The sequence below is a fragment of the Dermacentor albipictus genome, chromosome 1 (assembly GCF_038994185.2).
Source record: "Dermacentor albipictus isolate Rhodes 1998 colony chromosome 1, USDA_Dalb.pri_finalv2, whole genome shotgun sequence".
In the NCBI taxonomy this organism is placed as follows: domain Eukaryota; kingdom Metazoa; phylum Arthropoda; class Arachnida; order Ixodida; family Ixodidae; genus Dermacentor; species Dermacentor albipictus.
This window is the reverse complement of record NC_091821.1, coordinates 485942184-485955629: the sequence shown is the minus strand read 5'-3', so window position 1 is coordinate 485955629 and position 13446 is coordinate 485942184. Positions and strand designations below refer to the sequence as shown.

Genomic DNA, 13446 nt, shown 5'->3' with positions numbered 1-13446 from the left:
TCATTTGGGCAAATAAAGAAATTGTAAAAAAAATATTCACGAGAGTATATCCTTTGTTGGTGTACAAAGCCTGCACCATTTCTGTTTTACATTTCGAGGGAATAAAGTGGAAGATCTTGACTGTAAGGGAGGATGTTTATGCGAAGCATATTACGAGGGCTCAACCCAGCTCCTCAGGCGCGGCGGTGTCGCCTTGAAACCACGTGACACCGTGACGTCACGACAGAGGAGAAGTGGCTTTGGCTCAACTCTTGCAAGATGGGCTGGGTGGGAATCGAACCAGGGTCTCTGGAGTGTGAGACGGAGACGCTACCACTGAGCCACGAGTACGATGCTTCAAAGCGGTACAAAAGCGCCTCTAGTGAATGCGGTGTTGCCTTAGAAACGAGCTGTTTATAAGGCTCAGGCGTGCGTCGCTTGCTCAGGCGCACATTTCGTTGCCGCGCCGAACGCTGCGTTGCTCGACGCTCACCGCGTCCAATGCGGGGCGTCCAAGGCTAAGCAGAGTAACGCATGAGTTGTTTCTTCGTCTAGCCGAACCAAATATAGCCAAGCAACAGCAGTTCACCAAGCTAAACAGTGGTTCAACAACTAAAATAAAGGCTAGTATGCTTCGCATCCTGGGCTTAACCTTACCTAAGCCACAGCCATCTTTTGACTGCGTGCATATGACTGCTGACCAAAATAGTTGACTACGTAACAATTTTTATTGCTATGATAAAAAAAATCCGAAGACACGTGAGCATTTATGTGTTGAGTGCAAAGGCATTAATGTCCAACTGAACGCCGCTGAACGATGCTTCTTGTTATGAGCTTTTTGCGGTTGAGACGCTTGGCGTGTGTTGAGTAGCATTTGCGAGGTGAGGTTAAAACGTACAATCTAAAAAATTTTTGCACCCTTTGGGGTGTATATCTGCCACACAACGATAATCGTCATCTGCTTTGAGGCGTTTCCTTTCTTGAAAACGCCGCGCCCGCTACTTTCCTGTCGGGAATGCTATGTCATGCTGATAACGCGCTTGCCGTTCGATACTGGAAAGTACCGGGCTCGCAGTGTTAAAGAAAGGAAACGTGTCAAGGCAGGTGAAGATCACTGTTGTGTGGCAGATATACACTCCAAAGGGTGCAAACTTTTTTTAGAGTCTAGAGTGTAGGTGAGAGCATTCCCCTTCCGCCCACTCTGCTCCGTCTACGCGAACTCGTGCAGTGGCGTCTTAGCCAATGGGGAACCAGCGCTGGCCAGGAGGCGCTACGACATTTTTCATGCGTTACTAAAATATGCTGAAACCGTCCGATAGGGAGGCTACGAAGATGGCACGACATATTTAGCGATAAGAAACGTGCGCCTGTATCAATGTTTGTCTAGCCCGATGCGGCCAGCCAAGTTCTGTCCGTGGCCATGCGCGCTGCGTAGAGCGCATGCGCTGCTACGTCCTAGCACGTCGGTTCCCTGCCGTTTGAGGAGCCGTGAAAAGTGTGACTCAAGACAATCGGTGAATTTGCTGACACGAAATCACTGCGTGTGCTACTGGAAACTGTGTCTACCGCTCGCTAGGCTGTGTGTTACGGCGCTGCTGTCGGCACGCGAAGCTTCAGCGCTGGTTGCCCATAGACAATTCGTTGAGGCGCGCGCTCGTGATCTCGCGTCGCAACCAATGGGTAATTAGGTGCCGCTTCGTTGCTAGAGACGCCGGACACTAGATGTTTTGCTTAATGAGCCATTTAAAAGCAAATTCGCAGTTCCGCTGTAAAGGCGGAACACCGATTGCGGTAGCAAATTAGTACATAGTTGTACGAAGTAAGGAGAGTAGTTTCATCGGCCGTATAAACTTGTAAACATTTTCTTACTGACTAAATTAACAATGATGGAATCCGTAATCATGACTCAGCGAGGACATATAAAAGAACTGACAGACAGAGACAGCGCTGTCTTTTCTGTCTGCTTCTATCTACGTACTTGTTCGCTCGCACTTACACACTATATCATGGATTCAAACAAACTAGCCCGTCAACGTGTTTCAACTACATCAACCAGCACGGCGTCACACGCGCACAGGTAAACATGAACACACATCACTCGATGACAGCCGAAACTGTCTCTGAAAACGCAGGAGTTAGCAATCGCGGCAGCATTCCCGATCCAACTGAACTCGGTGCATCTGCCGCTTCAACACGCACCAAACGTCGAAAACACAGCACATACAAAGCTACGGGCACTAAGCGCATTCTGCAAACATTGCAGATCGCTTTGATGACGAGGCAAGCGCGGGGGCGCACTTCAGCCACGTCGCAGACCGCTTTCAATGTATACGAGCGCCGGCAACGCGTCCCTACGGCGTCCGCCAAAGGCGTCTACTGCGGCGTCCGATCTGTATGGAGCGGCGGGCGAGGACATGGAAGCAACGCAGCCGCCGGAGAAGAACGCTCTCCTCCCTCACACCGCCCTCCTGCCTCGCTCGCGCACTCGAGACTTCCCCGGCTCCCCCTCACACACTTTCACTCATACGGAACGTCATGGCGACAGCTGCGGTAGAAACCCGCGTGGAGTGACCTTATAATTAATATGGCATTAAAAGAGATGTCACATAAATGTGGCACCGGCGACTCCATTTTATCTCAGATATGTTTTGTACTTTCGCTGTTATGCACACTTGTATATCTCTGATATTCCCATACGCGCCACATATACAGAGGATGTCCTGTACATAAAATACACCTATGAGGCATGCCCTACAGGCTCTTTAATTTACACATTACTACTAAGATGATGAGCAAAACGAGAACAATGTGAAAGCAGGAGCCAACGTTTCGAGAATTGGACTTGTCTTCTTCAAGGCGACATATGCTTTCCTCGCCGCAGTATATATAGGTGGGGTTGTTTCCATTTTTTTTTTCGTTTCCCGCCTTCCCCGTGTTTTCACTACATTACATCAAAGCTGCAATGGGCTCATTCCAATAGCCATATCGGTTGGGGATGTTGTGCGCCACCGCCGCTGCCGCTGGTGTCGGTCGCAGCCGTCGCATGGAACGAGAAAAAGAATACTCAGATTTTTGCCGGGATTCAATGCAGGCCCGCTGCGCGCAATTCAGCTACTCTTCCACTGAGCCACGCCAGTGTTTGCTATATCAGCAGAGGAGGAGAAAACAATTTTTTTAGTCAATTCGGTTTAGTAAGGCGTGGATACCAGGTCACGCCTTACCGCCAGTTCCTCGACTCCTTCTGTGGCCCGAGGTTCAACTTCTAGGCTCGGGTTCCGAAGCATTGCTTCCTATGCTTCAGGCGCGGGAGCAGTCAGGAGATCCGGTGTGGGGTTCTTCCGTGCAGTCCCAAAGAATATGATCTAAAGAGGCTATAAACCCGCGTAGGGATCAGTGTGGGTCTATCACATTAGGGTAGAAGTGTATGTATAATTGAGGGTAGGCAAGTGAGTGCGTTTGGAGTCGGCGCCAGGTGACTCTAAATCCAAGTCTTGACCCTTGGTGAGCTTGAAATGAGATGGGTGTTTTGTTTGTCTTGTGAGGCGGCAGTGGTGCACAATGTTGTTGTATGTGATTAGTGTCTCGCTGACCAGGTTCCACGGGTTAGAGTCCGCACCCACTGCTTGGCTGTCAAATTCTTGAGCACATTGGTGTGCCGCCTCGTTCCCTGGCTTTTCGTGAGTGAGCCGGGACCCATATCTATTCAATTGGGTTGAGTTCTCCACAATATCGTTTTTCGATTGAGAGTAGGGGTTGCAGGACTCGCAGCGTGGTTGGAGCCACGATTGCACATGCAATGTTGGATAGAGCGGTCTTTAAGTCATTGATTATGACGGCAAATCCGGCCGCTACAGTGAAGCAATGGCCGCCTCTTCTGCCTCCGCCGAGTTTGGGGCACGGACAGAACCGGCCGTCCTTATAGTTGCTAAACGGCCGATAAACGGCCCGTACTGCAATCGATACCAGTGCATTGCAGCTTATCGGACGTGAGACAGGCCTCGAAATATTTATTCAAATAATAAACAACAAGCTTTATTAGCACAGTTCAATAAAGACAATAACCTAATTATTTTCTGAAAAAATGACGTTGCGCATACTTGTCTGTCATTATAAGTACATTTCTAGATTAAATATTTGGTCGCGTTGAGCGCACCCAGCAGGGAAAATTCGGCAAAGACGCGTAAGACTGCTTAAGTGTTGGAATTATGCCACTTGCAGACCTCGGAACGCCGTGAACGCGCTCGTGTTATACAATCATGATGTGGCACCACCTGCTCCCCATTGGGTGCGCCGTCACAAACCCAATGACACGGGCACTAAGCCACACGCTTAGTCAGCCAGATGTCTGCGATGTGTCGTGTGCAATAGCGCACGCAGTAAGCGCACCTTTAGTCAAGCGAAACCGAGGAGCCAGGGAAGCATGCTCGTCTCTCACCCCGGAAGGCCGGGTTCGATTCCCACTCTGGTGGAAATTTAACGCATGTTCTTTTCAAAGCCATTCAGTTTACTTTGTTTATAGGAACCTCCTTGGAAAATATGATGCCAATCAGCACATTCCTTGGTGTGTTTTTGCTTTTTGCGCCGTCGGCCATATTTAGTTCCATCTTTCGGTCACGCCAACTACGCAGGCGGTATTTTGCGTAAAGGGGCGCATAGTGCTTTTGAGTTATTCTATCGACTAGTGTTCACGACCAAATTACAGAAGCTCGACTTATGCGTCTCGTGCTGGAACGCGCCGAGGTTGATTTCTCTCCCTCTGTGGCGAGCGCTGGAATTCGAAAATGTGCGCCGCTTGGCCACGTCGCCTGGTTTGCCCGTTCGCTCTTCGCTGCCGTCGGTGTCAAGAAAACCAAATGTGTTGAATTTGAGCTTGGCCTAATTCGGTACACAGTGTGATCACCAATATAATGGCTTTATTATAAGCCACTCGCGGTAGTGTCCAAGCCCCATGGAACTCGCATCCGACAGGACAGCAAGCTAGGCCTACCGGCTCATAACCATCGGTGGTTGTCAACAGAGCCGGCACTGCCGATCCTTGAGCAAAATTGACCGATAAGTAGACGTGTCTTTATTGGCATCGTTTGTGAAAAACGAAAGAGCTGCGCAAAGTCATCTGTGTTCACTTCCTTGGCTAAGAAGCATTTAGAATGGCCACGGAGGGGCTCCGGTAATGGGCGGAGCTCGTTCCTATTATATTTCGAACTCATACACGACGCACGACGGATCGGCGTGAATTCGCTCCATATGTCTAGCGCTTCATGCGACAACCGAGCTTCTTTCTCGCGCTTCTTTGTGGACGTGCTGCGCCATCTATGGACGCCGCCGAGCAGTCGGCGCGTGCCGTCCCAGAAGAACAGCGTGGCACGCCGGTGCGTGCGAATGCCGAAAATTGTTTCTTCAGTTGCCGCACACTCAGAGGCGCAACTCAGTCCCCGAAGCTGACGAGAGGTTCGCGGAAGATTGGTACATAGTCAATGTATGTGTGACGCCGCCTGCTAAAGCACTGGTTTGCTGTCCTTAAGGAACACTTGTGGTACTGATTCGATTTCACCATGCATCGGAGAAACTCAGAGGATCTTTTTTTATTATTATTGTAGAGCCCCACCTGCCTGCAGTTACCCAAGTTTGAATTAAAGACGGTAATTGACAGCCCCAGTGAGCCAAGTTTGCATCAAAGAGGGTAACTGAATAGCAGCACCTACCGAGTGGCACGTGCCCAGTGCTCCAAGTCAGCTAAAAGGAGTTTTACTGAATATCTGTCCCTACCCAACCCAGCATCTACAGTAACCTATCTGGATATAGCTCTGGCGTGCCCAGCGTTCTAAATATTTGCAACCATCGCAGTCACGGCGCGTGATGTTAAGTTAGTGAGTATTCCAATAATTGTCAACAGTCTTGCCTATAGCAATGTCATGACTAAAGGAACACGTGTGCTTTGCGTTCTCTAGGCGTAGCTCAGACGCTTCATGTCATTCAGGCATGGCAAAAAAAAAAACGCAAACGAAAATAATTTTTATATTGTGCTCAATGGCCTGCTGATTTAATGCAGATTATGTGCTTTCCAGCTAGGCTGGCGCCTCTATGCAGATTTTTTCCAAAGCTGTTTTGTGGTAATGCGCCCCCGTACTTGGTGGTTATTGCAGCTTTTTGGCGTGTTTGGGAATGGCGACACGCGAACACCACAGTAAAGGTAACCGCATGCGCAGTGCGTCAAATTGCACAAGTGCTGAAACATCGGGGTGGAAAAAGACACTGCACCATTTTGCAACTATAATCAACAATACTGTTAGGGACGAAAAACAGTGTTAGCGAAGTCCTCAGTTGTCGATAAACACGACCACCTCGCTGTTCAGAAGTTCATGTTTCCTGTCGAGCTTCGGCATGTATTCATCAAAATCTTCCTGAGTAGTCCACGCCTTGGTGTTCCTTTTGCACCACCAGACAATGTTTAGCCCCTTTAAAAGATATCGGAGATATTGATTTTTCTATAACTACTGGTGATAGTTTCTCCGTCGCAGACATATTAGCTTTCCACGTCTGTTACGCGCTACTCGCTATGTTTCGCCCCATGGCAGGGGTCCCTTTACAGAGTAAACTTCTAATCAAGGAAGATATTGCAAAACAGGCAGGTGTGATTACGGATGGCAGCACTGATGCAGCCGAGATCAAAGTCTGTCAGCAGGGTAAGTTGCCACGAGAGCCTGTTCAACAGGACAACTCTTGCCTCACATTCGTTTGAACGTTAGTTCGGACTCTTAGATTAGGCACTCTCAGCATTTCGAGCAATCACCCTTATTCTTAGCCATCTTTCTTTACTGTCATATGAGTTGGCACCGCAGTCACAGTGTTCTTGCCTTACTTTTTTTTGAAGTAATTTAAGTCGTAGTTATTTAGTTGAAGTAATTAAGTCGAAGACCCTGCAGGTACGCATAATGAGGAACTTGGTCTAGGATAAACAGATACCATTTACCCAGAAAAGAATTTTAAAGAGAACCAGGTACGAAACGTACCCCAAAAACGTCGCGCATTGGACAATATCAGTCATATAGCATGCGAAGACACTATAATCTCACACTTGGCACCATATAGAGGCAGTGCTCGAAGACACGGCTGATACCATCGCGCATATCTTCTTACTTTTTCCTTATACTTTTCGCATTCTCGACAACCATTGAACAAGTCAGCAGCGGTTTGTAACCCTCCTATTCAGTTCATCCCACATTTATCTCAGGTAGCACGAAGACTGCGAGGTAATTGAAAGGTGCTCAAGCCTTTCTTGCGGTTTTGTGGGTCTATGCACAGCATTCGACTAAGTGCTGGGTGCTCACAAGCACGAGAGATAAAGTGCTGCAATTTATTGTGCTAGTTCTGTTGTAATATTTAAATTTTACTTTATGCAAGCAAAAATTCTCAAACCAGACTGCGGAGCTCGCGGTCTTGCGAATTATGCAACTTATAACATGGCCGGCGGTAGGCCGACCCTCATATTGAAGCGGACATTTGTACCTATCTTTGTCAATGTTGGATTGCCCTGAGTGACACTAAAGGCCCGCAATACACCAGCTTCTGGAGTCATGCGCGCTTGCTTGACACTTCCATCACCTATATTCCCACAATAATTATGTTCTGACGCGCCACTATCATGCCGGGCATTGCGAATAGGTATTGTCCGTTAATTGTTTGAATAACGGTTATATTGCGCAGAATCGATACTGCTCCTACGCCTTCGGATTATAATACACGCCGCATCGATTGTGTGCCTCTGTTGCCTTCCCAACAGCACAATTTATATTTGACACTGAATAATTTTGTTTAAAATTTGATTTCCGAAAATATAACTTACGTAATCTTCCTTTGTTGTTTTCGTTCTAACTGGAAATCTCAAACAGAGGTAAGTGCACATTACCGGTAGAGAGCGGGCTTGGTAATGCGTTGGAAATTAGCGGCTGCGAGTGATGGACTTGCTGTGGAGCCGCAACCTAGCTTATTTATTGCTTCTGATGCACTGATAAACACCACCAATCGCTCTAATAAAGTAGAATTAATATTGTAATGGCATTCGGCCTATTCTCACAAAACATGCGATTTCGAGCGTTTCGTCATTGGACAGCATTCATTTACGCGTACGGCGGATGAGTACGCTAGGTTTGATAACCACAACACAAAGAGAAACTTCACTCTGCAAATTCTGGCAATCTTCGCTAGTGAAAACTACAAGTCATTTTCATTCCGAATCCACAAATGTCCTGTTGGAGAAATGATTGCCGATTAAGCGCGGACGTGTATTTAAACTATAGCTAGTTAAGCAATCTTTCAAAATATCATGAGTTTGAAAGCCCTAACCAAAATTGGCGTGGAAACACCGCGGAGCGGAATTACCTCCGGTGCCTAATGATATGTGACCATTGACGCAGACTTGCATACCTTACAGAAGACATCAATCCGAGGCTGGACGACACCGCGGCTGCGCTTTCTTCGCAAACTAGGCTAGCTAAATGAAAGGGAAGACCGCGCCATCCCATGCCGAGGTATGCACGAAGTGTACAAAACCAAGACATTGACAACAAAACCCACTTTCATTCTGAATGACCCGTCAGTGCGGAAAGCAGATACGCCTCCTCGCTTTCCTGCTTCGCCCGTGGCGCGGTGGTTGCGTCTTGTCGGGTGCGGCGTATATAAGCGCCCGACGGCGTTCGAGCTCCACAGACGAACTGCCGTGAGCTCAAGTTACGTGTGCCGAGCAAGAGCTCTACAAGTAGGCAAAGACATGGATATTACCCTCAAGGTAAGAGACGGTCAGTGTAACCGGAAGAAAATTTGATCGAGTATGCATAGTAGGCATCGTGCAACAATATAGCGGGTAGTGATATAAAACTAATAGTACAAAACACTCTCCTTTTGTCTAAATAACATAAGTTTAATAATACCAGGATATGATATGCGTCGACAAGGTATTATTTCATCGTTTCTTTTTGAAATCTTTGCACTTCTGCAAGATTTTACTGAACGAAGAAATAAGCGTGACACCGAAGCGAATTTCGCTGGCAATGGGTGACCTGCATATATCTCCCAAAGATTCGTGCATGTTCTACGGACATCTGTTATAGATATCTCCATATCTAGACCTGAAAGTCTAGATACGGTTACACAAAATATACGTAGAAAAATGTTTGCCGAGCTTAAAGAAAAAAATTGTATAGCGAGTGATTAGCAAATGCTTATTACGAAGCGTTATTTTGGATCAAATTGCGATGGAGTTTTGATAAGGTATGTTAAGATGGAACCTTGGAAACTAGCTATATTCTGTACAAGCGACAAATTCTAGTCTACATATCAGGGTGATGGCAAGGGCAAAGAAATGTTACCGGGCGTGCCAGTGAGTTTAAGTCTCAAGGTTTGTGCGTTCCCCGGCACATAGCATTATTCTTAGTGCCTAGAGTTATAAAAGTGCTAGCGCAAAATACATATCTAATGCACCAAATCTACTCTGATTTCACAATGGGTTAATTGACGATTATTAGAACTCGAGGCACGGCGCCATAGCGGCAGTAGGTTCTACATGTTTGGTGGTGTCTTTAGGTAGAAAAAAAAAACCAAGCAACGTATAAGTAGCTCATCCACCTTCTATTCATGAGTAGACAAGGTCTGTCATTGAGTTGTATTCCTACGATTCAGTAAGAATTGCTAATGATTTGACGTTCTTATACAACAATTATTGAGTGACGCCGTCTATGGCACTAATAGCGACACGTAAAAAGGTTGACCGCACCAAGCCCATGTGAGATGTCGAAAATGTTCGCTCTGTTTCTACTTTCGGTCTATCACTTGCCGTCTAAATAACGATCGATATGACTAACAGGCGTTTGCTATCTCTGCATCTGGCAACGCTGCTAAACCACGCTTGATTCACAAAACAGGCACTTTATGAAATCGGACTGCAAAATATTAAATGAAAATGCCATAGGTAAGAGCCAGAAATGACTACTGATGTTCGGACCTTTCTAAATGCTTCATTTATTTCCATTGGTCCTCCTTTTCACCAAGGCTGTCGTGCTTCTTGTCGCCGTCTCTGGAATCCATTGTGAAGCACGCTATGGCCAGGCTGCAGGCTACGGTGGCTCAGCTGGAGGTGCCTCCGGGGTAGGTGATTTCTTAATATATATAAAATCTATCCTTCGCGTTCTCTCGATACAACGCTAAGGTTTATTACCTAACGCGCAATGGTTTAATATCTTCAACAGCTCACGAATACAAATATAACCGACACGTATCGATCTTTTCAGACTATACAAAACGTTTCTCTTGTTTCCCAGGCCAAATCCATGTGTTAAACTCTGCACTGCATGGCCCACAGTTTTGTCGTCTGAAGAGGTGCCGAATTCACAAAGATATATATTCCGGCGTAAATGCTGCCATTGGCTGGACGCCTTTACTGTACTGATAAGTGCAGCACCAGTATTGATTGACGTTTTTCTTTCACAATAACTTAAACGTTGCATCTTCTTGCGAAGACGGGCGAAGAACTTGAACGCTGATCTGGAGCTTCTCTTTTCTGACTATAGGTTTCATTCTTTATTTATTTCACCAGGCTCCTCAACCATACAGCTTTGGATACGACAGTACCGACGAGTTCGGTACCCAGTTGTTCCACAAGGAGCAAGGCGACGCCAGTAACACCAAGACCGGCTCCTATGGTTATCGGGACGCTAACGGCCTCTATCGCACGGTCACTTACGTCGCTGATGCCAATGGATTCCGCGCAACCGTAGACACCAACGAGCCCGGTACAGCGCCGGGATCAAGCGCCGACGCCGTATTTAATGCGAAGCCTGTAGCAGCAGGAGCCGGGGCGGCCGGTGCAGGAAAAGTGATCCCGGGCCGCTACAGTGGATCTAGACCGGCTGGCGGATACGGTGGTGCTGGTGGAGCCGGTGGGCCATGGGCTGGATGAATGAGCAGTGCTAAATACAGCAAATATGTGTTCGCTCGAGAAGAGCGCAATGTCACCCTTTTGCTTAGCACCGTGTGTACAAAGCGATGTATGAAAAAGAACAAAATTATTGAGCTAAATAACATAATAAAGAAACATTTGTGCATGAAATGGTCACGTTTCTTTCTTCACCTAATTATGCGCCCGAGTCATGAGTGCACTATTCGTAGAGCGGAATAATTGCACCTGTAAGCAAAATGAATTGTGCACCGTCATCCAGTTGCTTCTGTCTGCAATGTATTCGTAATGTAATCTATCGTTTGTGTCTAGCTGCTCAGCTATACCGACAGTCTGGCAAAAGTAATCTGGATATACTGCCTATGGAATAACAATTGCTACCCGAAGCGGAATGGTAGCTCCATCGCTAGCGTTACGGAGAGCGCAGTCACGCAACTTGTCAAAAAAAAAAATAGCAATTGGGAACCACACGTACAGCCGCATAATCGGTGTTGGCTGGCATCTGGTTGTGGAAAAAGCAACTAGTCTTGTAACTGTCGAATGAAATGAAGCAAGACCAAAATTCTGCTGGCCAAAACCATGACAGCTGTCACCTAAACTACAGCCAGCAGTGGGATTACAGGATTTTTCGCGCTTGTGGAGGCGTTTTCGAATTGGACACACCATTGGCCTTCCCTTCCCCCATCCTCCCAGGTGCCCACGCGCCGGTACCTGGCAGGTATAGATTTGGCCGTCACTCACGTGTCTCCTCCATTGACGTGACTCACGTCAACGGAGGAGAGAGGGAAAAACGTTATGGTATGATGAGGCTGTTTCGCAGAAGCTTTTTGCCCAGAAAAAACAGTTGTCCTTGCCAAATCGAGGCGATATTACGCGGGCGCCGACGCAGGCCCGTGCATGCGGGTCCCGCTTTACCATGTGTGGTTGGCCTCAGTGCACAAGAAAGGCGACAGCAGATCCCACAGAAAAGATCCTTATTTTTGTCTACTTTCTCGCCTTCGCTATCGTCAGATTTACGCTCTTAAGCTAGACATGCACTCGTACAAAGGCACCCCACTTTCTGTTTTTGGAAGTCCATGTATTGCAAAGGTATTGCATGAACCCTCATGCTGAATGTGCGCACGCGAGGATATATCTATTGAAAAGAGGAAAGGTAAGTGGTTTCGTGTAAAGCTACATGCATCACAGGATCCCATTCTTTGAATCTCTCCGCGAGGATAATCATTGAGTTTTTTTATTGACCTTTACTTCTATATGCGTTCAAGAAGTACGCTACATATGCTCGAGCAGTTAGCGATGACCCTGCATATAGGTGTGTACTGTATTCACGGAAGTCTGTGCAAAAAGTTCTGGATTATACTTTATGTAAGAAATCACTTAGACATTGGAACCATCTTGAAATAGAACGCGACGGGATGCCACAACAGAGAGGAAGCAAAACACAGGCGCAAACTAACAACTGATTTTTTCGAAGATTTCGAGGTGGTTCTAATCTCAAAATGCCAACTAGCGCAGCATTCAACTCTTCTAATTTACTTAGAGTCTGTGGTGATGAAATTCTGGCGGACTGTTCGTCGCCCATGTGTTCAGAATAGTCAGAAAATCTTTCGAAATTCGATAGCGGTGGCACAGTCGTGTTGTGCTTGTACATATCGTACAGTGTATAACAATACCTGGGTGCAACATGCTGACGCAGTTGGGCCGAACTGTCGAGAGTGCCTCATTCACTGGTATGCAGCGGCGCGTTCAGAGATAATGCGAGAATAAAAAACGGAAGGTATTGCCAATACACACTGTTTGACGCTCATTATGTACGTCCAAGAAACGAATGGAACGTGTGGTGTTTATCGAGGGACATCGAGAAGGCACAAGCCCCGCACGAAAAGGCAGTGGTCGATTATTGTTTGTCCGTTTTATTCCGGTATGTGTCGCTACGTGGAAACTGGTGCGCATGCAAGTGATTTTGCTTGCTATGGCTTGCTTTGCGCACATGTGCTCTTGCTCGCATGCGATCCACATGTGATACATTATAAGAAGTACGCGCCAATGGTCTGAGAAATCTACTTGGCGTTGACACGAGTAAAGAACGCCTGCTATTGTGATCTAGCGATTAGGGCATCGGGCTCCTGTACCGACCCCGGGACTGGGTCTGCCATAGGACAAAAATAAAGCAGCAGCAGCCGTCACAATCCGCAGGGACTGCAATAGTTTCTATGAACGATTCGCTAAGAAAATGTCGCAGAAACTGTGGCTCCACGCCGATGTTTTACACGCGATGGCAATCAAGGATTTCTGATCACGCCTCACCTGCATGCTGGATTCCTAAAAAAATCGATGCATATTTTTACATTAAATCAGATCACATAACATTTAGCTTTCGTCACTACTACAATTCACCTTTCCTCGCTACTACAGCCTTTCATGTACAACCTATATAAATGGGCGGTAGTAGCTCGTCCACCTGGTTCCCTAACAACTGTTTGTATCCTTCTTCAACTACTACAACTTTCTATCCTTTC

The 13446-nt window shown here is 46.9% G+C and overlaps 1 protein-coding gene across 1 annotated transcript; it reads left to right on the top strand.

Moving 5' to 3' along the window:
* Positions 1–8672: 8672 nt before the first annotated feature.
* Positions 8673–11065, top strand: LOC135912084 (cuticle protein 10.9-like). The gene is made up of 3 exons (XM_065444467.1): positions 8673–8764; positions 10024–10119; positions 10568–11065. The coding sequence occupies exons 1-3, from the start codon at positions 8747–8749 to the stop codon at positions 10928–10930; spliced, it is 477 nt and encodes a 158-aa protein (XP_065300539.1). The 5' UTR covers positions 8673–8746; the 3' UTR covers positions 10931–11065.
* The last annotated feature ends 2381 nt before the right edge of the window (positions 11066–13446 follow it).

What these genes read in the sequence shown, in the direction of transcription:
- LOC135912084 (XM_065444467.1), top strand. An exon ending in CAGCTGGAGGTGCCTCCGGG is followed by an intron (nt 10,120 to 10,567) that starts GTAGGTGATTTC and finishes TTATTTCACCAG; the next exon opens with GCTCCTCAACCATACAGCTT.